Below are 22666 nucleotides of genomic sequence, written 5' to 3' on the forward strand. Positions count from 1 at the left end.
CCTGCTGAAGCAAAATTGGCCCCAATTAATAGCTTTTGGCTAGCATTTTATTCAAAGCTATGGAGAATTTGTTGAGAACCACACTCCTTTTAATTGTACGTTCTAGCTAGGACTAAGATGGAGTGGCTTTATATATGCCTCTTAAGTCATATGCATATGCTATGTTTCTATTTTTACTTGCCTCAACCAAAGTGAGGAATATTTAATAATGAAAGGGTAGATCCCTAACTTGCTGTGTTTTGGTTGAGTTTCATTATGAGCTCACATTTTGCTAGCTTTGTAATGCAAGGGTATACAACATGCAAGTTAAGCTGATAAAGTTGTATTTCAAATAAACCGATTCATTAGGTATGGTACAAGGTAAATTGAATGTAACATCATTTATATTTGAATATATATTTACTTAAAAGTGAGTTGAATAATAAGGTTCAATGTAAAAATCACGTTTAAACTTAAAATTATAAATATATAGTAGTTTCAAATTAGTATTCATTCTGAAAATAAAATCAATTCTACTCAATAATACTAAAACATGTCAAAGTCAAATTAGACTTAATTATAGTTTTGATATCTCTATTTTTACTAATTCACGAAATTCATTTCATTTTAAAAGTCAATAGTTTTTGTTTCTCTATTAGATTTTTGAACTACAACATAACGATTTGATATATTTAAAATGATGCGATAAGATAATGAAATAATTTAAGAAAAATGCAACTAATTTGTTTCTAAAATATTGCTAGAGTTCGGTTACTAAGATAATCAAAAAGTGGAAAAATTAAGCAAGTAGTTGTTGCTAAAAATATGGGAACCTGAGTGTATTACTAATTAAACTAACACATGTAGTTGTGGATAGTATCAACAAATATTTAGGGTTGCCTAATTTCGTAGAGAGATCCAAAAACACCTTGATTAAATTGCTAGTGGAAAGAGTTCGGAAGAAGCCTAAAGGATAAAAAGAAAAAGATATTTCAAGTGTTTTATTAAGGCGATGGTGCAAACTATTCCTATTAGCAAAAGGCATTTGCAACAAACTTGGCTGATTGGCTGGTAATTACATGTGAACAACAAAAATAAAATAAAATAAATGGAAACAAATATGTTTCGGCAAATTAGATGGTGGCTTTGGACTTAGACATTTTATAATCTTTTGTTAATGTATTAAAGTTTCTTTTTTAAAAAATAAAATAAAATAAAACTATAAATTAGTTAATAACTGAAAAGATGATTGATAACTAAAAATATAGTTTACATGACGTTATTCACCATGTATAGGAAAGTTAAAGATAGAGTCACAAGATGATTAAGGTGTTGCAACGTTTTCGGACGGCGAAATTGGAATATGCAAAATTTTCATTTGAATGTATGTAAAAGGGACTCGAAAGATCATGATTAGGGTGAAGCGGAAGAGAGGTTTTGTTGTTTACACTTGAGTCAATAATGAATCTGACATGGTTGGAATAGAAAGGTTGAAAAGAAGAATAAAAAAGGGCGAAAATTAATTTTAAAAAAAGAAATCATTTGTAAATCTTCGATTACATCTACAGAGGAAGAGAGAATAGAAAGTGTTGCTGCTTGTAAATATAAAAAAAAAATGTTGACAGCAAATTACAATCATTCATAATTATAATTTTTAATATAATTATTATAAAATTTAAATATTTGTAATAATTTGACAGTTGATAATACTATAAAAAATTAATGTATATAAATTAAGTTTATAAAAAAATACTAGATAAATATTTGTTATTTATATAAAAAATTAAAATTGTTTAAAATCTAATCTATAAAATAATAACGACGGGTCACCGTGAGATGACACTGAATTTCTTGCTAATATATATATATTAAAATATAATAAATAGTTTTTTCTTTTTTCGACAAAAAAATATACGGGTGATGTTGAAGAGTGATTGATGAGATCTGAAATCGAAAATTGAAAATAAGCTAAAATCAGGAACCCTAACATGCGCCCCAATTGTTGCCATTTTTCGTTAGCTTTCGTTCTCAAGTTTCTAAATTTCCTTCAAGCATTTGTTGGTTTTTCAATTCTTCTCTATTCCATATGGATGCTCAATCAATGGGATCATCACATTCCTCAACAACCACCACCTCTTCCTCATTTCTCTCTCTCTCTTCCTCGCTCCCTTTCCCTTCATTTCACTTCATCAATCAACCTTCCACCTCCTTGGTATAGGTTTCTTTCCCTTTTTCTTTTCACTTACAATTCAGTGAAATTTCATTTGATTTATTATTTTATAGTTTTATTTTCACGGGTAGTAGTAATAATAGTAATAGTAATCAATGAAATGGAATTATTTAGGGTTTCGGTATTGTCAGGTGTATTAAATGCTTTATTAAATGATGATCATACTATCAACTACTTTCACCACCATTGGAGTAAGTTCTCAAAAGGAAATTCAGCTTTACGTTTCTAATCTTTATTTTTTCTCTTTTTTTATAGTCAATTTTTCCTTCACTTACCTTTTGTGAATTGGTTGGTCATGAAAGTTATAATAAAAATCTTGGCAATTTTATTTTGGGTTTAACTAGTTGAGTTCAATTACTTGGTTAATTTAATTATTATTAGATTGCATTTTGCAATATGATTATTAATTAATATGCATTGCTTCTTTGTTTATTTGTTTTGAAATTTTGCGGGTTACTTCGTTCGGTGTTTGAATTCTTGTTCATTGCTAACCATGTTTTTTCATTTGATGATGATAGGTTCATCTATGCTTTCATGTGTGTGGGAATATTGGTGTGCTGCATTTCTTTCTTGGGTTGCATTGCTGCTGAGATTATTAATGGTTGCTGCTTGTGTTTTGTATCCCGCTTAAACCTGAGTTATATTTGTTTTCATATCATAGTTTCAATAATCTAATGTTTGGAGAGCTAATTTGTGTTGAATATACTTGGAAGTAAATCTTACTATACTTCTGATTTTTCTTTTTCTTTCAATTTTCCTTTTCATTCCTTGACCTTTTGAAAATGCTAGTACACTCTACTCATCACAGTACTTGTTCTACTTGAGGCTACTCTGGTGGGATTTGTTGCAATTGATCATCAATGGCAAGAGGTTCATACATTTTCAACCCATACTCTCTTTGTACACACAGTCGCGTTAGTTAACATCTATGCCCCTTTCTAATGACTGTAGTTTGTTGATTATTGTCTTTATAGGATCTTCCTGTTGATCCAACTGGTCAACTTGATAGCCTTCGATCTTTCATTGAAGATAATCAAAATATATGTAAATGGGTTGGCATTATTGTTCTTGTAATTCAGGTATATTCATTTCTATTGCCTTTTGGTCTTGGTATTAGGCCTTTTTTTCTTTACCTCTCTTTGGTAAATGAGTAAGTTATAGACAATTGTTTATACACAGGAGTGATAAGGCGACTTGCTGGTTTGGGGGGAGGGATAGGGGTTGGATCGATAACGAAAGTCATGGGTTCAACTCCCCCTTGATAACAAAATAGTAGCTAACAACTAATATTTGACAACAAAAAAAGAGATTGTTATTTATACACATAACAATCATACATTTTATGGTTATGGTTTTAATACAACCAGTTGCTATTTGAAATAAATGACGGTAAGACATTGGTTCAGAGTTTATCCAATGACTATCTTAGCAATTGTTCTTTCATGTTAAGGACATCGTTGATCAATGAGCCAGAAATGTACAAGGATTCTTCTCCTTAGGAATTTTGTTAATATGAACTTTTTATTGCCCCCTCTCCCCTTCATTTGGAATGATATAGTGTACAGACAAATTAGTTTGAATTGTGGAGATGATTGGTTCTGCATTTGATTTCAAAGTTAATTCTTTGGTGCAACATATTTTAAGCACGAGGAACAGAGCCAGAAATAGAATATGATGCTCTGTTTACTTTGCTAAGGTTGAAATAGGAAAGCAGGACGATAATCTACCTAGATTAAACAATATGCCTGGCATATTTCATGTTTATGTTTACAAGTTACAAGGACACCATGAGATTGCTATGACTGACTATTTATTTTAAATTTCCATCATAATTCTTGTATCATCATGACAATAGTATTAATTAACAACCTAGCGAATCATATAATAATTGCACTGCATGAATGTAAAGCACTTTCTGGATTTCCTTTTCCATCCCTTGTTGTAATTGCTATTTTTTTTTTCAACCACAGACATTATCTCTACTGTTGGCAATAATTTTGCGAGCCACAGTTTCTACTCGAAGAGAAGATTTTGATGACGAGGAGCAAGATGATGTTAGGGGCAGAAGTAGGGAGCCCCTACTAAACCCTCATTCTGGTCAAACTTCTGGGTCAAGCAAAGGTGATATCAGGGGAAATCACTCTGACGTTTGGAGCTCACGGATGAGAGAGAAGGTATGCTACTCCGAGGTGTAAAGTGTAGTATTGTCGAAAATCAATAATGGTGTTCATGTCTTTTAATGATAAAAAAATAGTTCTCAGTTTTTTCATGAGTTTGTTAAAAGAGAGGCTGAGCTTTTAATATCAACTATAAACTACCAAAACTTTCAAGCTGTTTTGATATATCTTTGAATATCATTCTTTGTTAATTAATTACATTGTTAGCATATTGTTAGATTTATAGTTCATATGAACTTCTAATTCCCATTTTTACTTTGATGTTGCCATTTTTATCTGGATGCAAAACCATTGTGAGTGAGTACTCCAGCGTGTCATGGTTAGGCATTTAGTCAAGCACAAACATGCACAATTGTTCAGTGTTGTCTATGGTCATTATTTTAAACTCTTACTAATTACATTTTGCGTTATGATTTTACAACACAACAGATAGACAAATCTTTTGCACAGATCACTGGACTTTTTATATACTATTTGTGTAAATAGGTTATTATCGAGTCTGCTCGATTACATTGGTGTCTTTTAACATTAGTAATGTGATATTATAATTTCATGGTTGCAGTATGGATTGAACAATGGTGACAAGCACAGTTACGAAGCGTGAGTTCTAGGCAATGAGTGCTTCTAGCCGTCAAGCAATTCAGTGTGGTGTTGATATCTGAGTACATATGTATATCGTTTGTTTTAATGCGTTATTTGGTTTCATTTATTATTCTGGGAAATTTGTAACATGTGCTATATAGTTCTGGTGTGTCTTTTTAACTAAACTTATTGAATTGGAGAGTAGCAAAAAGAGAAAAGTGAAAAAAAGAAGATCAAGGACCCAGTCCCAGTTCAGTATCCTATCTATGGTATGCAGCGCTGAGTGCAGAGTTATCGAACAATATGCTAATGTGAATCGTGGGCTTCACATTATGGTAACTCCAAAAACACAGCTCTCCTTCATTTGGTTTGTGGTTTGAGCTTTGGTTTGTAACTGTATAATAAATTTGTCAGCCTTCAATTTTGTTAATCTCAGTTTTGGAAAAGCTTGATTGTGTGTTGAATGGTGCAGTGTGGATAGCAAAAGTCCTAGAGAATTCAAACACTGTAGTATTACTCTTTAAGTGAAATACTAGCATTTTGAACTTTGACAACAAGTGGTAGAGTTAAAGAGTTAGGATTATCTTCATTTCTTCCATTACTAAAGTTTTGTGTGTATATTTGCTCATTTTTAAAACATGTGACATAGATTTAACGTTTTTATCAACTTTATACAGAAAATTATAGTAATTGTGTTCTCCATTTCTTTTGAGAAATCGAGAGGATATCAACTTAAGTTAAATGTTTCTGGATCGTTAAAATATGAGCTATTATCAACATTTGCTTTGTTGTGCAGGATATCTGTAAGAGATATTTGACTTGACAGAATTAAGGAATAGTAAAACACATGCAAAAGCTTATTCTCCCTCATTTTATTTGTTCAATAGATAAATAATAATTTGTCTCTCCCTAGTAGTACAGAATGATATTAACTATGTGAGATCCGGCTGCAATTAAGGATCTCAAGGATTATAGATCTTAACTTCTTGTGTAACACAGTTCACGGTGCTGTCACAAGATTTTTTGGCTGCGCTTCAAATTGTGAGATTCTTTTCCCACCTTCCACATATGGAAGGACAAACACAGTTATTTTGTCCTATAGATCTGTATTTCCGGATAAAAATACACTTGTGAATATATACACGCGGTACTGATTTTTTGTGTGCAAATTATTGTCATTAATTATTTTGAATACTGCTTTAACTATTAAAATATATGTTATTAATTATTTTTTAAATATATATCTTATTAATTATTAATATACATGACATTAATCATTTTAGAATATTTTAACTATTAAATTGTAGTACATGTATGTGATTAATGCTTTGTATTTTAGTGGTTAATGATTTATATTCTAATGATTAATGAAATATTCAAAGTGGTTAATAGTATAAATTTGTGTATGTATCATATAAAGATGTTTCAATAATAAAAAAATTAAATATTGAAAAAAATTGATTTTTTATTTATTTAAAAATACCGTACAATCACTTGTGTCAATTTTGCCTTCAAATATTTTTTTTTTGTTGTAAAAATATGATATTTTTATCTCCAGATATTTATTTTTGGATGGAGCTGTGGTGTTTAACAACATATGGGATAAAAGAAACTCTCTCAATCTTGAAGTTGTGGATATACCCATAAATTTGGCTTCTAGTCCCGTTAGAAGTTTCATACCCAATTGTTGTTTGGGAATATTCTCATACTTTAACTACTTGAAAAAACGCTTTGTCCTTTTTTACTTCTTGCTGCAAAGATACCACTACCTGTCGCACCCTCGTTATTATGAGTGTAGGGTTCTATTTTCCTAATTATATCTCTCTCTATATATATTGTGCGAGTTATTACTTATTATGTAAATAAGCAGTACAAATTGACCACTTGGAAACACTTGCTCTAACATTTTTAACTTTTGTATAGTGAAATTTACGACGGCTTCACCATTTTATTTGAAATTTATTTTTGAAATAGTGGAGTCTACATGAATTTCTTCCAATAGAAATGGAAATAAATGTTTCTAGTACTCCTCAAAACTATAATACCTTATCACGCATATTTTAAAAACTTGTGTTTGTAATTATTTTCAACTATGGATTTTCTGCGTAGAGGTCATTCCACTTCCTTTAAGCGTTTTCATATAATCTATTTCTCTAGTCCCTGGAATGTACTTTCTACATATATGAAATTTGTACCGGTGTTTCATTTCTTGGACCACAAGCATTTCCTAGTTGATAAACACCCCATGTGATGTTTGGTTGAACAAAACGATTAACATATATTAGTTTTTAGAGAAACTAAATCTTGTCGGAAAAAATGATTTATTTTGTGGTTTGGTACTGTGTTGTTAGTAAAGCGGCTATAACGGTATTGTAACATTATATTATATTATATAGTAGCGAAATTTGAAACAACCTTATTGTTAAATTTGGTTAGATGTGGATTGTGAACATGTGACGCTTAGGTTATCGAGCAGCTACCATCATCAATCTAGCTATGCCCTGCATCATCCATATGTTTTGTGATTTGTTTTCCGATCATCATGACCTGAATCATGGTTTAAAAGGTAGCCAACAGAATGTAGCAAGAGGACAACAATTCTGGTGGATTCATCAATCATGCTGCATATTAATTGTACTGACACCTTATGACAATGTTACATTATTGGGTGGTCTCACAGCATATGAACATAGCTAAATCATAGAGTCATTGATATCAAATAAGTACTCCCTCTGTTCTGATAAGACAATTTTTTTTCTTCTTTTTCTCTTAATATAAAAACATTTACAATATTCAACTGCATTAACGATCTTTTAATAAAATACTCTATTAATTTACAATTGAAAAACGTAAATTTTCTTTCTTATGATATCAATAATTATAATTATAAAAATGTAAGCTTTTCGATGTCATCTTTGTTTTTGCATTCCAATGACAATTTTAACGCGATTTTTGAAAATAATTAATTTAAATTTTTAAATAAACTCACGTTCTTGTCGCAGTCCTCATAAATCCAAACATACGTTAATTATAACATACTTGTAAAATAAATTTATTATCACAACCACTTTTTTAATATCCATGAAATGTGTTGGAGAATTTTATTATAAGGGACATGTGGAAGTTATTTTGGTAGCACTTTCAATTAGTTGAGTAGAACCATATAGATATTATATAATAAAATGCAACAATAATAATAGAGTTACAATACAACAATATTTATTAAATTATCATAACTAAATCAAAAGAAGAAACTCTCATTTCATTTGCCATTAAAATCAAACACAGCATCCTCCACAATTTCTTCTATAATCATTCCTTCAATTTCCCTCCCCAAAACATCAATCTCCATTCTCGTAACCTCAACCAACCCTAACTGCACAACCTCTTTCCTAACAACATTTTCTACAACCAGGCTGTGACTGTCCCCACCACATTCCTCCAAAACAAACCTCATCCCATTATTTGCTATTATTAATTCCTTCATTTGGGTCACTATGTGGTCCACCAAACATGAACCCTCTTGGACTAAGGGCCTATTGTGGGTCCCACTGCACATCTTCTTGAAGTAATTATCTGGCCCATATCCAACAACTTCCAATATTGCATCATTAACACAATCAAACACAAGCTTCTGATTTGATCTAATCTTCCTTCTCTTAGCCTCATTGAGTGGCTGAGTGTCCTTTTCATTAATGTTGGCATATGTATCCCTCAATGATGGGTCCAATGGGCTTTCAAATGAATGCCATCTTGTGTGAAATGAGTCATAATGTTGTTGATTGTCAAGTCCAGATGCTGATAGTAGTTTTTGAACCAAGAGAAGCCATTCATTTTCCTCTAACTTGTTGTCTAAGGAAGTAGCTCTTATAGGTTTTGATGGATAATAAGGAGTTGCTAACTCTCCACACGAATCATCATCCCATGATAGTGTCCTAGCCACTGATTCTATTGGTGGTGATTTGTCAATTAAATTGGATTTCAGAGACACCAATGATCCTATACATGTAGAATAAGTGGTACTTAGATAATAATAAAAACAAGTAAACAACTAATTTTGTTACATAGATGTATGACGTGCTATTACTATAGTCCATGAATGTATCAAAATTATAAAAACTTCATTGAATGCGTATTTTGTTTTTCAGTGTAGTCTTCAAATGCATCTTTGATTAGTTAGTTTGATTCTCGAATGTGTCTTTTGCTAATCAATTTTGTCCACAAAATTACTAACATAAAATACACCCGAGGATGTTTTTGTAATCTCGACTCATTTAGGGACTATAGTGGCATACACATAGGGACTATAATGGCGGTAGCGTAAATGGCACTGGGATAATAATAAAAAGAGTAGCAAATAATTGAAGATTTAGAGCATGTTTGGATGAACTTATTTGAACTTATTTGCTAGCATGCTAGATTGTTTTCCCGAGCATATAAAAGTAACTTTTGAAATGTCTATAAGCTATTTTCAGCTTTTTTCCACAAGCTCTTCAAGATAGTTTATAAAAACAACTTATAATTTATATGAAAACAGTTTGACTTTTTTTAATCTTTTGTAATAGAAATAGCTTATACATTAAGCATTTTTATGATAAATGGTTAATTAAGTTGGTTATCCGGCCTAAATTCTATCAGACGAGAGCTTTATGAAAAAGCAACATATTTATAAAGAAAAAGGTAAGGTCTAAGCATTACCCATGTGACCACCTTGCATGCATTCCAAGGACTCTTGAGCTGTATTGTAATTTTCAAATGGAGATTCTAACACTGAGATTGGACTTGGCCTATCCTGTTTTTCATTTGAAATCTCTGGCCCTAGGGGGTTTGACTCAGGCAATCCAGGCTGTGAAAACAAACAAATCAAAGATTTTATTATAAAATTTGGTTCTATGATTTATGCTTTCAGTTACTCCGTCATTCTCATATTAAATGTTACATTTGCAACATTTGTATGTCTCCTATTATTTGTTAATTTAGATAACTAATAAAATATTAATTATTTTTTTCACTAATATACTCTTATTTATTGTATTCTGAATCCATCTAAATTGTAATCACGAAAAAAAAAACTTGCATAATGAACTAAAAGAATAATAATATGTTGAAATTTGCAGAACAATTGTAGCTAATACCTCTAGTGTAATCATGTCTTCTTGTTGTCCACTAGAGACTGAATCTGTTGTGCCTGATGATTCACATTGAGCTGCAAGATACTCTTCAAATCCACCAACATTGAAGATTTGAGACACATTATCTCCAAGGACTCTAGGTGAATTTACTGATGGAACCGATGTTTTGGCGACAGTAGTTTCGGATTCATCTTTAGATTGAGATGAACTAGATTTTTTCTTGGTTGATTTTTTACTCATTGAAAACAAGAAACTAGCAACTTTCCCTTTAAATGATGATCTCTTATTACTCTTTGATTTTTCCAGCACCTTGGATCCATTTTCTATGTCAGCATCAACACTGAGGCAAAGTTCATAGAAAGTAGAAGGTGCAGGAACAATATTCCTGTCCCTGCATCTTCTACTGTCTACGAAAGAATTCGACCCAGAAACATTTTGAGTAGAAACATCAACGCTCATCATTTCATCATTGAAAGATTGGCTGCAAGAAATATATTTGCATGGTTCTTCTTGGTCTTTATCAGTACTCTCAACCTCAGAAGATGTTACAGATTTCTTTACAAGTGACAGAGAAAGCATCTCACCCAAAGTAGAGTTTCTCTTCTCATACCTTTGTTCTTGATGACCTTTATCATTAGATGTTATCATGTTCCATCTTTCAGAAAGCCGTTTCTTCGCCTCTATACACACCGATGACGACTCGGGAAAACACGATGCACGACCCAAGGACTGTGTAGAATAAGGACTGCCACATACATTGATGCAATCCCATGAATGCCTTCCCATTGATGACAAAGCTTCCAAATTACTGAGATTCCCTTCTGCAAACTCATGATATGACTTATTAAACGAGCTTTCATTGCTAGAATAGCCACTGGAAAATACTGAAGAATGTAAAGTTTTATCCTTCTGATAGCTCTTTAGTCCTTCATGCATTTCCAGTGTAATCTCTTTAGCCACTTTTATAGATTCAATTACATTATCATCTCTAGTTCTTTGATAGAAACTTTGAGGTGATGGATTTGTTGGAGAAACAAAATCCTTAAGATCATGTGTTCTTCCAGGACTAGGCTTCAAGACAACAATTCTAGTAGATTGAACTGAGAACTCATCAAATTTCTGACTTTCTTGATCAGAATTTGCTTGTTTCTTAAGCAATCTATCATTCTTCTTACCCTTTTCGGAAGAATTGTCATTGCCAAACATCTTTAGAGGTTTGATAAGGGTAATGCGTTTTGCGTCGTCCGGTGGAGTAGAGGGAGGCTGATAAGGCTTTTGTGAATCCAAAAACCTGACCAAGAGATCATTATTAGAGCTTAAAACATCCAAGGCATTTTCAAATTGCTTCGATTGGCGCAGTCTCTCGTTGGTTGACAGATGCTTCGCTTCGACGAATTTCTGACGAATGAGAGCCATTTTCCCCTCATCAACATCTTCCTTCATATTGCATGCTCTCTCAAATTGCAGCCATGTTTCATATCCATCTCTGTTCATCATCTTTAATCTATTTTCTAGCTGCCAATGTTTCAATGGCCACCCTAAATGATCATACATGTTTTGAGAATTAGATTCTCCAACTGGAAGGGTTTCAAGGCCCATTAATTTGGCAACTACATTTGGTGGATTGTGCTTGGACTTTTTTGCTTTGGACATTTCTTGGTCTATTCTATGTAAGTGCATCTTGATGATGGGTTCTCCATTTATTTTTCTAGCTTATCCTCTATCTGATCACTAGCATTTGATCAGTGTTGTCAAATAGCAGCTATAGCACAACTTAGCAGAATTGTAACAAACCACTACTGTTCTGTGATCTGCAACTGACAACACTTCATATGCTTGAGTTTTTGAAAGTGAAGAAGCTGCATGCCAATTAGGTACCAAAATTTAATAATATATGATTATGTGAATAGATATCATAGAATAGCAATATTTCAATTAAATAAATCACAAAGTACAACTATTACAGACAACTTGGAAATAAACAAAAAAAACTAAAGACAACTCAGAAACCTCCAGATAAGCTAGAGAGAGCTGTTGGGGGTCTTGTTGTCCTTCCTCTTCCTCTGTCTCTGTCTCTCTGACTTTGCTTAACTCTATGCTATGTCCTCCATCCTCACTCTCTTTGTAAAATGTTTTCATCAAACTACCATTGATTTATCTCTTTCCCCTACTTAATTCAATTGTGCATGTTTGATAACAAAAATAGGCATTGAAACATAAAGGACAAGATGTTAACACTTTTATAGGAAAATAAAATAACTATATAATAAAAAATTGATCCAACTAATCTTGGCTATTGGTATGAAAAAGATGACATAAATGTTGAGCAAGTCATTAATTAAATGATATATAGAACAAAGAAAATGAATGAAATAATATTTCATTTTTGGAATACATTGACTTAATAGCAGGGAACTTGTGACATGTTGTCTTAACTCTTTTCAAAGATGAATGATTACCAAGTAGATAGTGTCATAAATAAAGAAGATTCCTTTTAAAGCAGATCCCTTAAAAAGAGTAAAGATAACAAGAAAGGCATAAATACAAGTAAACAGAAAAAAGAGGCAACAAATTTTCCTAATTTTGTTAGCTTGACTTAACAATAATTATTTGTTTGAACTATCTTTAATGTGACAGAAGAAGCTAAACAAAACTTTGGGATTTATTGGCGAGTAAAAACAAAACATTTGTATCATAGAGTAGCCTTTAATCCTGGGAAAAGAAAAATATTGAATGGGTCATGTATCATTTTCTAATTTATGAGTGACGTACAAGTTGCACATGCAGTTGAAAGCGACCCGTTAAATATAACATAATAGCAAATCTAAATCTCACTTATAATGCTTGGTTTGCATAATCAATTGTATTAGAAAAGCAAACAATTATATCAATAATAATCTACTTTAGTTAATCATGTGCAACATACCCCACCATTCCTCACGGTGTATCTTGCCTTCCAACACCACCATAGAGTAGTGTAGAAGAGTGTAAACCAAATTCAAATCTTGAGTAGCATGAAGATCACTACAACAGAGGATCTCACCTAAAGAAGTTGGAGATAATTTAGAGTTCAAGTTTGTGATTTACTTAACGTATGGATCTTATACTAATTGCTTCACGTGTGTTGTAACCCCTTTAATAAAGGTAAGATCCACAAATTAGTTACATGAGATTTATCATTATTCAATATATCAAAATCTAATAGTTTATTTCTAGTGAATCACGGGAAAGTTGATTAGATATGTGAAAATTATACACAATCAATTAAGAATTCAGATACTTGCGCAACCACTTTTTTTTTTCAATTTGACTTGTAGATAGATAGTCCTGTTAATGATCTGAATTATCAAAAGACCATATTCTAAAAATAATATTTCCAGAAAAGGCACACTAATGGACAAGTAATCTTGTAAAGACATTGCACAGTAATCCAAAATTAACCAAATACATGTGTGATTAAACGTCCTAGAGAATGTTAGACATCTAGAGGAACATCTCATGCGTTTCCTCTAGCTCATTGATGTTGTCACTGTTGTCCAGAGAAAATGGGCTTCCATTGTCTCTTTGCATGGGCATATGAAGAAATGAAGAGTTATATATTTCAACCATAGCTTCACTAAAATGATAAAGAACTTCCTCCTCATCTCCACCATTGATCTTCGGCTCGTAATTATCATCAATATGAAAAGGAGAAGCCAATATTATGCTTTGGGGTAGCTGTAAATTTTTAGAAATTGAACTTAGGTAATTTGAATGTGAACCGGTTAAGGATAAGCACCTAGGTGAAGATGAAAGCCAGGCTTCTGTATCAGGTTGATGACGATGGTGATGGTCACTGGAAACTTCTTTTCTAACCCAATGATGGTAAGGTGGAAGGTATATGCTGTCTTGAACACATGAAGTATCATCCTTAAAGTAGTGTTTACGGTGTGACAAGGACAATGCCGTGTGATTAAAATTCGTGTCCATTTTTTCATTGTCTTGGTAAACATATTTTCTGAACTGAGATTTTTGATAACTCAATAAACCAGAATCCAATAGTGAATTGAAGTCCTGTGGTTTGTTGAGTAGTAAGGATGAGGGACTAAAGTGGAATCCACCAAATGAATCATTTGAAATATGCTGTTCATTGTGGCCTAAAATTGGTAATGCAGGGGACATAAATGGTTTTGCATACTTACTAATGATAGGTAAATTTATCTCATCATCTGTGTTGTCAAAATCTTTCCCCATAAGAAGAGGAATTGGTTCACTCTCAAGTTTTCCCAGCTCTTTAAAATGATCCAATGTAAGTATTTCATGCTTTTGCTTATTACACAGAAAACCATGATTTAAATCATTTTTGTCAAAGTAACTTGGAGTTCCACCAAATATGCTTTCAACTTCTGTTCTGAACTCGGGAGGATAGATTGGAAAGTCGGTATGAGGAGTAATTAACTCAACTGATTGGAGGAACATAGGAGACAACAAATGATTGCTGAAGTGTGAGCTTGATTCAAGTTCAAGGAGTTTTCTCTTAGGTATTTGATGGAGTTCTGTACATTGAAAATCGAACTCTCGAGAATCAAGCAAACTATATTTGGTATCATTTTCTACTTCGTTAAACCGAGATCCAAGAATTAAGTCACCCTTGACAGAGCCACTGAAACTTGGACTTCTACTCAATTTGCACTTAGGTTCTGTTGTACTGTACCAAGGTTGAAAGTTCTGAGAATGATAGGTTGGAAACTCAGCATGTGAAGTCATTCTCTCACCCAACTCAAGAAACATAGGAGACACCAACTGATCACTGAAGTATGAGCCTGATTCAAGTTCAAGAAGTTTCCTCTTAGGTATTGGATAGTGCTCCTTAAATTCAACATCCAACTCTCGATAATCAAGCAAATCGTATCTGGCAATGCTCTCTATTTTTCCTGGATTTGGATCATCGTGTTTCTGAACAGACTGAACAGAAGATCACTTTTGTCAAGGAAGGGATAGGAAAGAATTATATCATTACAAAGGGCTTCTAACACAACATACATTTTTTACAGTGCAGTCAGTGCTCAATGGGAACAGCCGACTAAGGAGCACGGAAACAATATCAAACCTGAAAAATTCCTATTATAATCAAGAAGGCAAGGAGAGTTACATTTAATATCATTGTAAAAATGTCTAACCCTTTTGAACAGAGTTTCTCTGTATCAGGAAATAAGGCATCTGCAACAAACTGCCGTAATTTCTGTCTCTTTCTAGAAAAGATATCTCCATCCTCATACTGGTTTCCTGAAGTGCCACAAAGTAAAATGTTTCACAAAAGCTATGTCAACACATTCTCAAACAAGAGAAATAGATTTTAACAAATGAGTGGTACCTGGTACAAGATTGGCACCGAAGACCCAGTAAAATAAGCTAATATGTTCAAACTGTTCTACACATTATTTTCCCCCACAACCCTGTATCACCTAAGCAATCAATATGAAGAAAATCAAACCTCCATGTGAAAATATGCTCTGGGGTTTGATGGTGTCACTGCAACCCTGAGACTTTTTCGGCATGCTGCTGATAGAGTACAGGTCTGCATACACCACAAGGAAAACAATCTTTTGGTACTCAATTGTTGTTTAACAGGAAACTGAAAACTGAAAATATGGGGGGAGGGGACAGTTTACAATATTTCAACTTCTTCAGAAGATCACATTACTGAAGTCTTCCTGATTCAACTGAAACACTAGCAAGCTTTGCATTTTAATTCATGACATAATCATGTGTTGATTAGAAAAAAAATGGCACACAAAACAAACTAAAAAAATCCAATGGGACTAAAGGATGAGGAACACTTTCCTATTTAAGGCTAGATATTGATAGTTTGTGAAAACAGAAACAAAGTCACCAGAATGAGGAACACTTTCCTATTTATCCCTATCTATTGATATTGTTAATTTTGAAGCTTAATGATCATACGTATCAGTTTACCTCTGTGGCTAATGTGGTATGAAATTCTCTCTTCTAACACACACCTGACTTATTCCAAGCTCCAACAAAAGGAGAAAGAAATGAGTCCATCTTAAAAGTTGGCACGTCCTGAATGATCCTCGAAGAGTTGCATCCTTTAGTGCCAACCCCAACATCATCAGTCCTCTCTGCACGACATAAAATCAGTGTTGCCAATAAGTCACAGAAAATAGTGGTTTGTTCAAATTCCGCTTTGCTACCATGCTATAATGCCATAGTAGCTCCTATTTGACGAAACTCTGCACTAAATAGTGGATCGCAAGACATTATCAATTTGTTCAAATTCCGTTATGCTACTAGTGCCGCTATTTGACAACGCTGCATAAAATATATCTCTTTTATTAACATATATCCTAAACGTTGGATTCAATACATCTACAATTTTTGTTCCGTAATTTAGTCCTTGCCATCATCATAAATTAAATCCTTTAAGAGCAAACATGTATCAAACGAAGAATCTAATTTATATACACTGTCAGTGTAAAGAGCTTTTACAGTGTCAATCAATCACAACAGTCAGATCATTAGAAATGTTTGACTTTTACCGTAATTACTTCTAAATTCACACACATAATTAATTGTGACATGTTGACGGTGTAAAACCCTTTACACCGATAGTGCATGAAAATTAAACTCATCAAATGAATTCACAACTTATCATCAAGTAGACACATTAACATTTAACATATGTTGTGATAATAAAGTTAGTATTAATCTGATGACATTATTGACCCAACCTTTGGAACAATCACCGAATTCAGGCTTCATAAATGACAACGAAGCATCCTTCTTCAATTTCTTAAAGAAAGCATACTCAGAAGTTTTCGGATCACCTGAATTCCAAATCACACGTCAAATTAACGCTTAACATAAACAATACAAAATTCAGGTTATTTAATTTAAATCCTCACAATTGTTATTTAAAAGGTGTGAAGAAGAGATAGAAAAACTTACATGTTGTGAAATTTTGTCTCTCCGATTTGGAAGTTGTTTTAGGGCTTTCATTTTCATGAGCGACGAAGTTAGGCTTCTTGTGGTGAGGATAAGATGGATCGTTGGGGTTAATTCGGGAAATTCTCATTTTCTTCATCGCACTACGGTCTCAGTCTGTAATGAACGAACGGCGGTACATGGTGGAGTGAGTGGTGGCTATGGCCGTTATCGACATAAAAGATTTCCCGCCAAATTCCTCACTTTTACCGTTTTACGATTCTACGAATCTATTATAAAAAACTCTTTTACAAAAAATTTAATTTTTTCTAATAAATCATTATTATGAGTAATATTTTATTGTTTTTTTTTTTTTTTTTACTAAAAACTATATTTAAGGTTTGATAAATTTGAAAAAATTGTCTTTTTTTTTGTTTTTTTTTTAAGAAAAGGTTTGATAAATCTGCATAACTATGCAACAACTAATCAAATGTAAAGTTGTTAATCTTATGAAGTTACAACATGCAATAAAAATGACCCTTAACATGAAAATAAAAAACGTTTATAACAATTTTTTAATATAACATATTCATATAATCTTCTTTTTAACACATTTTTTAAATAATATATTCATGTTCACCTTTCATGTAGTTCTTTATTAATTGTTCAACTATTATTATAAACAAAAAAAGAGTTGTCGATCGTAAAATATGCACGCTGCAAATGAAATATTATTAAAAAAATTAAATAATATTTAAATTTTATTTCAATTAATAAATATTATATTGTTAACTCGAACCTTGCTTCGAATTTAAATCTAAAGACTTCACATAATAAAAAAAAAAATGATTTAAGTATAAAACAAATAGAAATTAGATATATTTTATAAATAAAATAAAATAAAAAATGAGGCCTCATTAAAATAACAAAATCATTACCTTTAATATTTACTTTACAACATTAAAACCTCAATTTTTTTTTTAAATAAACACCTCAATTTTAATATTACTAAATTTTATTTATTCGTTTACGTAAACCTAATATAATATCCAAGACCGAAGACATGAGCATAGTAAGAGGTAGAAGAAAAATTATAAAATCATGAGCAAATTTATCACAATTTAAAATGAAAAGACATGGCTTAGTAAACTACATAACTCGCAAAAAATAAACATTTTTCTTATTCACGTAAAATGTAACCATACATGATTTCTCAATTGTAAAAAAGGTAAATTTATTATTATTTGACTCATAAATGACTGATTTGGAAGCTATTGTTGTAGGATAAATGTGAAATGAAAATGAATTTTATTATAAAAAATAGACAAAAGATTATAATAAATCATTATTCCAAATTTACCTAGAGAGGGAAAATTTTCTTTCAATAACTTAAGAATTTTTACAATACAAAAACCTTATATAATAAAGATAGCTTTAAATATATAATGAGTCTCTTTAAAATGGAAAAAGTTGATTTTAGTTCCAAATACAATTATTATTATTTTTTTAAATTCCTAATATTTAACACAGTTAATTTTTTAAAAAAAGTTGAGTAATTAATGACTTTAAATTTAATCCTTGCAATATCTAAGAAATTTGATTATAGACCTTGCAAAATAAAAAATATTTTTGTCACTACAAAATACAAAAAAATTGACTTTAGTCCTTACATAATAAAAAAAAAAAAATTGTTTTACTTCCGTGTATGATTTTTTTAATAAAATATAATTATTATCATTTTTATTTAGAAAATATGAAGAAAAAAAAATTAACTTTTTTACTAATTGATTAATAACAAACGTTTTTTCTGATTATGATTTTATGTTCTACAAGTTTATTTAGCGACTCATTTTGCAAACAAATAATGTAAAACAATATAGTTAATATATTATAATTTTTTTTAATGTTGATGATATTAAACATACATTAATTTTAACTAATTTTTTATTGACAAACATATATCCGTATATAATTTTTATAATATATTTGTAATTAGTGTATTATAATTATTCTCATTTTTATATAAAAGACATCAAAAATTGATTATTTTTGATCATTTATCTCCTACTTAATATTCTTTATGGTCTTTTATCATTTTTGTAATTCATTTTTTCCTTTATATTTTGTTTTAGTCCTTTATTTTTTACTAATAATTATTTTAATCTTTTATCTTTCATAAAATTATATAAATTTTTTTTATTAAGGATTAAAACGAATACAACGTAAAAGATACACGATGAAAACGAATAAAAAAAATATGAATGACAAAAATAAATAAAAAAGAATAAAGACTAAAATAAATATTAGATAAAAGATAAATGACCAAAATTTAACCTATTATTATTATTATATAAAAATATTCATATATACATAATACACAAAAATATTAACAAAGGTATCAATTTTATCACGACTAATAATATTTAGGATCATTCTAATTATACAAATAAAATTACAAAAAAAGTTAGTTACACTCCGCTCTAGCAGAATAAAAATATATAAAGTTAACAATTAATTTTTTAAAAGATACAATTTGTTTTTATTCAAATAAATTTATGTTTAGTCGTAAATAATTTTTTTATTGTTTAGTTTCTATTAATATCACTAAATTAAATAAACATTTACATGATTTAATATATTTTTGTATGATTTAAATACTTTAGTTTAATATTTTTATAATTTAATATAACTTTGAATATTTTCCTAATCATGTTAAAATGATATGATATAACAATTTTATTTTAATTCAAAGGCAGATAATTAACTAGCGAAACGAGTATTTATATACCCAAATGATACAAAATGATACAAAATGATACAACTTTGAGAATTAAGATGGATGTATGCACGGGTACGAACTCCGTTAATTTTTCAAACCACATTTATGGGAATGAGTATTGTATTCAGAACTTATTTTGTAAACATTTTAAAAGTAAAGGATTCACATTGAAAAAATAAAAAACTTAAATGTCATTCGTAAATAAGATAAATAACTCGTAGTGGAACTTTTACATAGATATATGTTTGATTTTATGGTGATGATAATTGAATTTGATTTATTAATTTTATAAAATTAATTCTAATTAAAAATGAGTTAGATATAAAGTAATTTATCTTTAAATACATTAGAATAAAACACACACAAAGAGAGATACATAAAATGCAAATATCCTTAAAATGATTTGTGATTTATATTTAAAAGTAAGTTAAACTCTAAATTATAGCTTTAGAAATAATTTTGAGTAAAAAAAAAAGGTAAAAATTAGTTTCATAGATAAAGTTAATTATACCTAAGAATATATAATCATGTCAAAATCAATTTTATATCTCTAAAATCAATTTAACTTTCACAAATATTATAATGAACATGCACAAAATTTACTAAATTTTATTTTGCCTCCTTTACCAATCAAACCTATGTTTTTTTTTTCTTTAAAAACTGAGTTGAGTTGATGATTTTTGATATAGTAAAATAAAATGAACGAGTTGTGACAACATTATCCAAAGGAATGAGATATGGTTGCACAAGTGGCACCACCCAAGTGGAGGAAACGATTGACACTATGGTTTCTGAGGATGAGATAATTCTCCTCCAAAAATAAACAACCAAAAACCAACACACTTCACTCACTCAAAGCCTCTCATAGTTCAATCTAGTCTTGTCCTTATTGAAACTTTTAAGATTACCAAAAGAGAGAAACAGAGAGATTGAGAAGAAGTCATGGCTAGCAGCAGCATGGCATCAGCAGCTACTGGTTTTGTGCTGTCACTTAATGTTGTTGCATCCAACACAAACTCATCAGCACTTTCTAGGAGTACCATGTTGATGTTCCCTATAAAGTCCAACACTATTGCTACTTCTAGACTTGTTGTCAGGGCCTCCGATGACGCTGCACCCGCTACCGCCACTCCTCCGGCCGATGCTGAAGTAGCTGCCAAACCCAAGCCACCTCCAATTGGTCCCAAGAGAGGTGCTAAGGTGAGCTTTTATCTGAAACACAGACACCAGACACAATACTTACTTACACGAAGACATCCTTAATTCATAAATAATAATTTAAGAAAATAGAAGTAATTGAATGTAACTAGACGTGTTACTATCACACACAAACACTAGATACGCTTTAATTTGAAGTGTCAATGCTACTGCATACTACATATGAGTGTCTACATATTTGCAATTTATAGCTCTTGTAGTTTGGAAATAGAATCATCTTAATCACATCAACATGAATGAGGAATATACTAGCATCCTATTAATTCATTTGTCAACTTCTATATTGCATCAATGAGTTATGGCCATAAGAAGTATAGCAAAGTAGTTTCTTGTTACAATTATACATTGGTTTAGTTTTAATTTTACTTATAGTTTATCAAAGCTTTTCAATTCAAATAAGTTTATGATTCTTCATTTATAAAATGCTACTATAACTTTGTAATTCATAGATCTCCATGAAAAGATAAATTAGAGAGTTTTTGTAAACATTAAGATGCAGAACCTAATTTCAACTAACTATATAGCCGCAGTCGAATGATGATTAGTCTCATAGCTGGTCTAAATTAGTGAAACTGTTAGAAACTTCAGAGGAGTCACTAGAGAGATAAATACTCTAATTAAAGTAGACTTCACCAAATAAATAAATAATAATAATTTCAACCAACTAAGCAGAACTTAATTTCAATTTATATCAGAAAATATTGTTTAAAAAAGCTATAACTATTGTAATATATTCTCTCAACATGTTTAGCTTATGATTTTTGTTTGCAATAAACAGGTGAAGATTCTTAGGAAAGAATCCTACTGGTACAAAGGCACTGGTTCTGTTGTTGCTGTTGATCAAGTTAGTGCCCTCAAACACATAAATTTCAAACAAACCCTTTAATTTTCTTGAAGGCGCGTCTAGTATGTGACACATGTTGGTGTTTAACACTGACATGTATGGTTACATTCAATTACTTTTATTGATTTCTCTTTTGTTGCACAGGACCCCAAGACTCGCTACCCTGTCGTGGTTCGATTCAACAAAGTGAACTACGCGAATGTATCGACAAATAACTATGCTTTGGATGAGATTGAAGAAGTGTAATGAGACCAATTTATTTGTAATTCAAACTCTTGTCATGCTATTGCATTTACTAGCCTAAGGTTTTTTCATGTCATAAAAAAAATCTGTATCATATTCTCTCTGCTATCTATCTATCTATCCTTTGATCTCTAGAAGCTACATTCAATGTGCAGTTGCTCATAATCTTAAAGTTCCATAGCATCTATTAAAATTAGGCATGTTAGGGAAATACTCCTAATTAGGCATATTTTTGCAATACTAAAATTAAAGGTTGGTCAAAGAGTTGGTGGTCCAACGAATCATAAATAGACTCTAATATCGTATTAAAATTTAGTTTGAACCCAACTGCTCCCTTGGTAAGTGAAGAGTGTCTCCCACAGAAAATGGTGTTGCATAATGTCTTGCCCCCTTTGCATAGTTTCTTTATGTACCATGATATACTAAAATAATATCACTACATATAAATATGAAGCGGTAACAAGTGTGAGACCACAATGAAAATATTGTATGGAGGATTTTTTTTTTTAATTAACTGATATCTAGAATTTTTAATATCCAAGACTACAATATTTTTCA

General features: G+C 31.0%; 4 protein-coding genes across 6 annotated transcripts; 2 read left to right on the plus strand and 2 right to left on the minus strand.

Moving 5' to 3' along the window:
• Window positions 1–1820: 1820 nt before the first annotated feature.
• LOC101507061 (tetraspanin-20) lies at window positions 1821–5525 on the plus strand. The gene is made up of 6 exons (XM_004494973.4): window positions 1821–2191; window positions 2728–2827; window positions 2999–3079; window positions 3184–3288; window positions 4180–4383; window positions 4949–5525. Exons 1-6 carry the CDS (start codon window positions 1968–1970, stop codon window positions 4988–4990), a joined length of 756 nt encoding a protein of 251 aa, XP_004495030.1. The 5' UTR covers window positions 1821–1967; the 3' UTR covers window positions 4991–5525.
• A 2592-nt stretch (window positions 5526–8117) lies between these two features.
• LOC105851045 (uncharacterized) lies at window positions 8118–12579 on the minus strand. The gene is made up of 4 exons (XM_004494974.4): window positions 12111–12579; window positions 10104–11959; window positions 9667–9814; window positions 8118–8967 (listed from the first exon to the last, which is right to left on the minus strand). The coding sequence occupies exons 2-4, from the start codon at window positions 11778–11780 to the stop codon at window positions 8231–8233; spliced, it is 2562 nt and encodes an 853-aa protein (XP_004495031.1). The 5' UTR covers window positions 11781–11959; window positions 12111–12579; the 3' UTR covers window positions 8118–8230.
• LOC101507380 (uncharacterized) lies at window positions 11971–17294 on the minus strand. 3 transcript variants are annotated; one of them, XM_073367713.1, is made up of 7 exons: window positions 17049–17294; window positions 16832–16927; window positions 16100–16222; window positions 15574–15657; window positions 15260–15365; window positions 15123–15189; window positions 11971–15044 (listed from the first exon to the last, which is right to left on the minus strand). In XM_073367713.1, the coding sequence occupies exons 1-7, from the start codon at window positions 17182–17184 to the stop codon at window positions 13584–13586; spliced, it is 2073 nt and encodes a 690-aa protein (XP_073223814.1). In that variant the 5' UTR covers window positions 17185–17294; the 3' UTR covers window positions 11971–13583. The 3 variants fall into 3 exon arrangements, with proteins under 3 accessions (XP_073223814.1, XP_073223816.1, XP_073223815.1); XM_073367715.1 differs by lacking the exon at window positions 17049–17294 and having other exon boundaries at window positions 13440–15044; window positions 16056–16222; window positions 16832–16857; XM_073367714.1 differs by lacking the exons at window positions 16832–16927; window positions 17049–17294 and having other exon boundaries at window positions 13440–15044; window positions 16056–16750.
• A 3233-nt stretch (window positions 17295–20527) lies between these two features.
• LOC101507899 (photosystem I reaction center subunit IV A, chloroplastic-like) lies at window positions 20528–22249 on the plus strand. Its single transcript, XM_004494976.4, has 3 exons — window positions 20528–21003; window positions 21800–21865; window positions 22010–22249. Exons 1-3 carry the CDS (start codon window positions 20746–20748, stop codon window positions 22109–22111), a joined length of 426 nt encoding a protein of 141 aa, XP_004495033.1. The 5' UTR covers window positions 20528–20745; the 3' UTR covers window positions 22112–22249.
• The last annotated feature ends 417 nt before the right edge of the window (window positions 22250–22666 follow it).

This window comes from Cicer arietinum, chromosome 4 (assembly GCF_000331145.2).
Source record: "Cicer arietinum cultivar CDC Frontier isolate Library 1 chromosome 4, Cicar.CDCFrontier_v2.0, whole genome shotgun sequence".
NCBI classification, from domain to species: Eukaryota; Viridiplantae; Streptophyta; class Magnoliopsida; order Fabales; family Fabaceae; genus Cicer; species Cicer arietinum.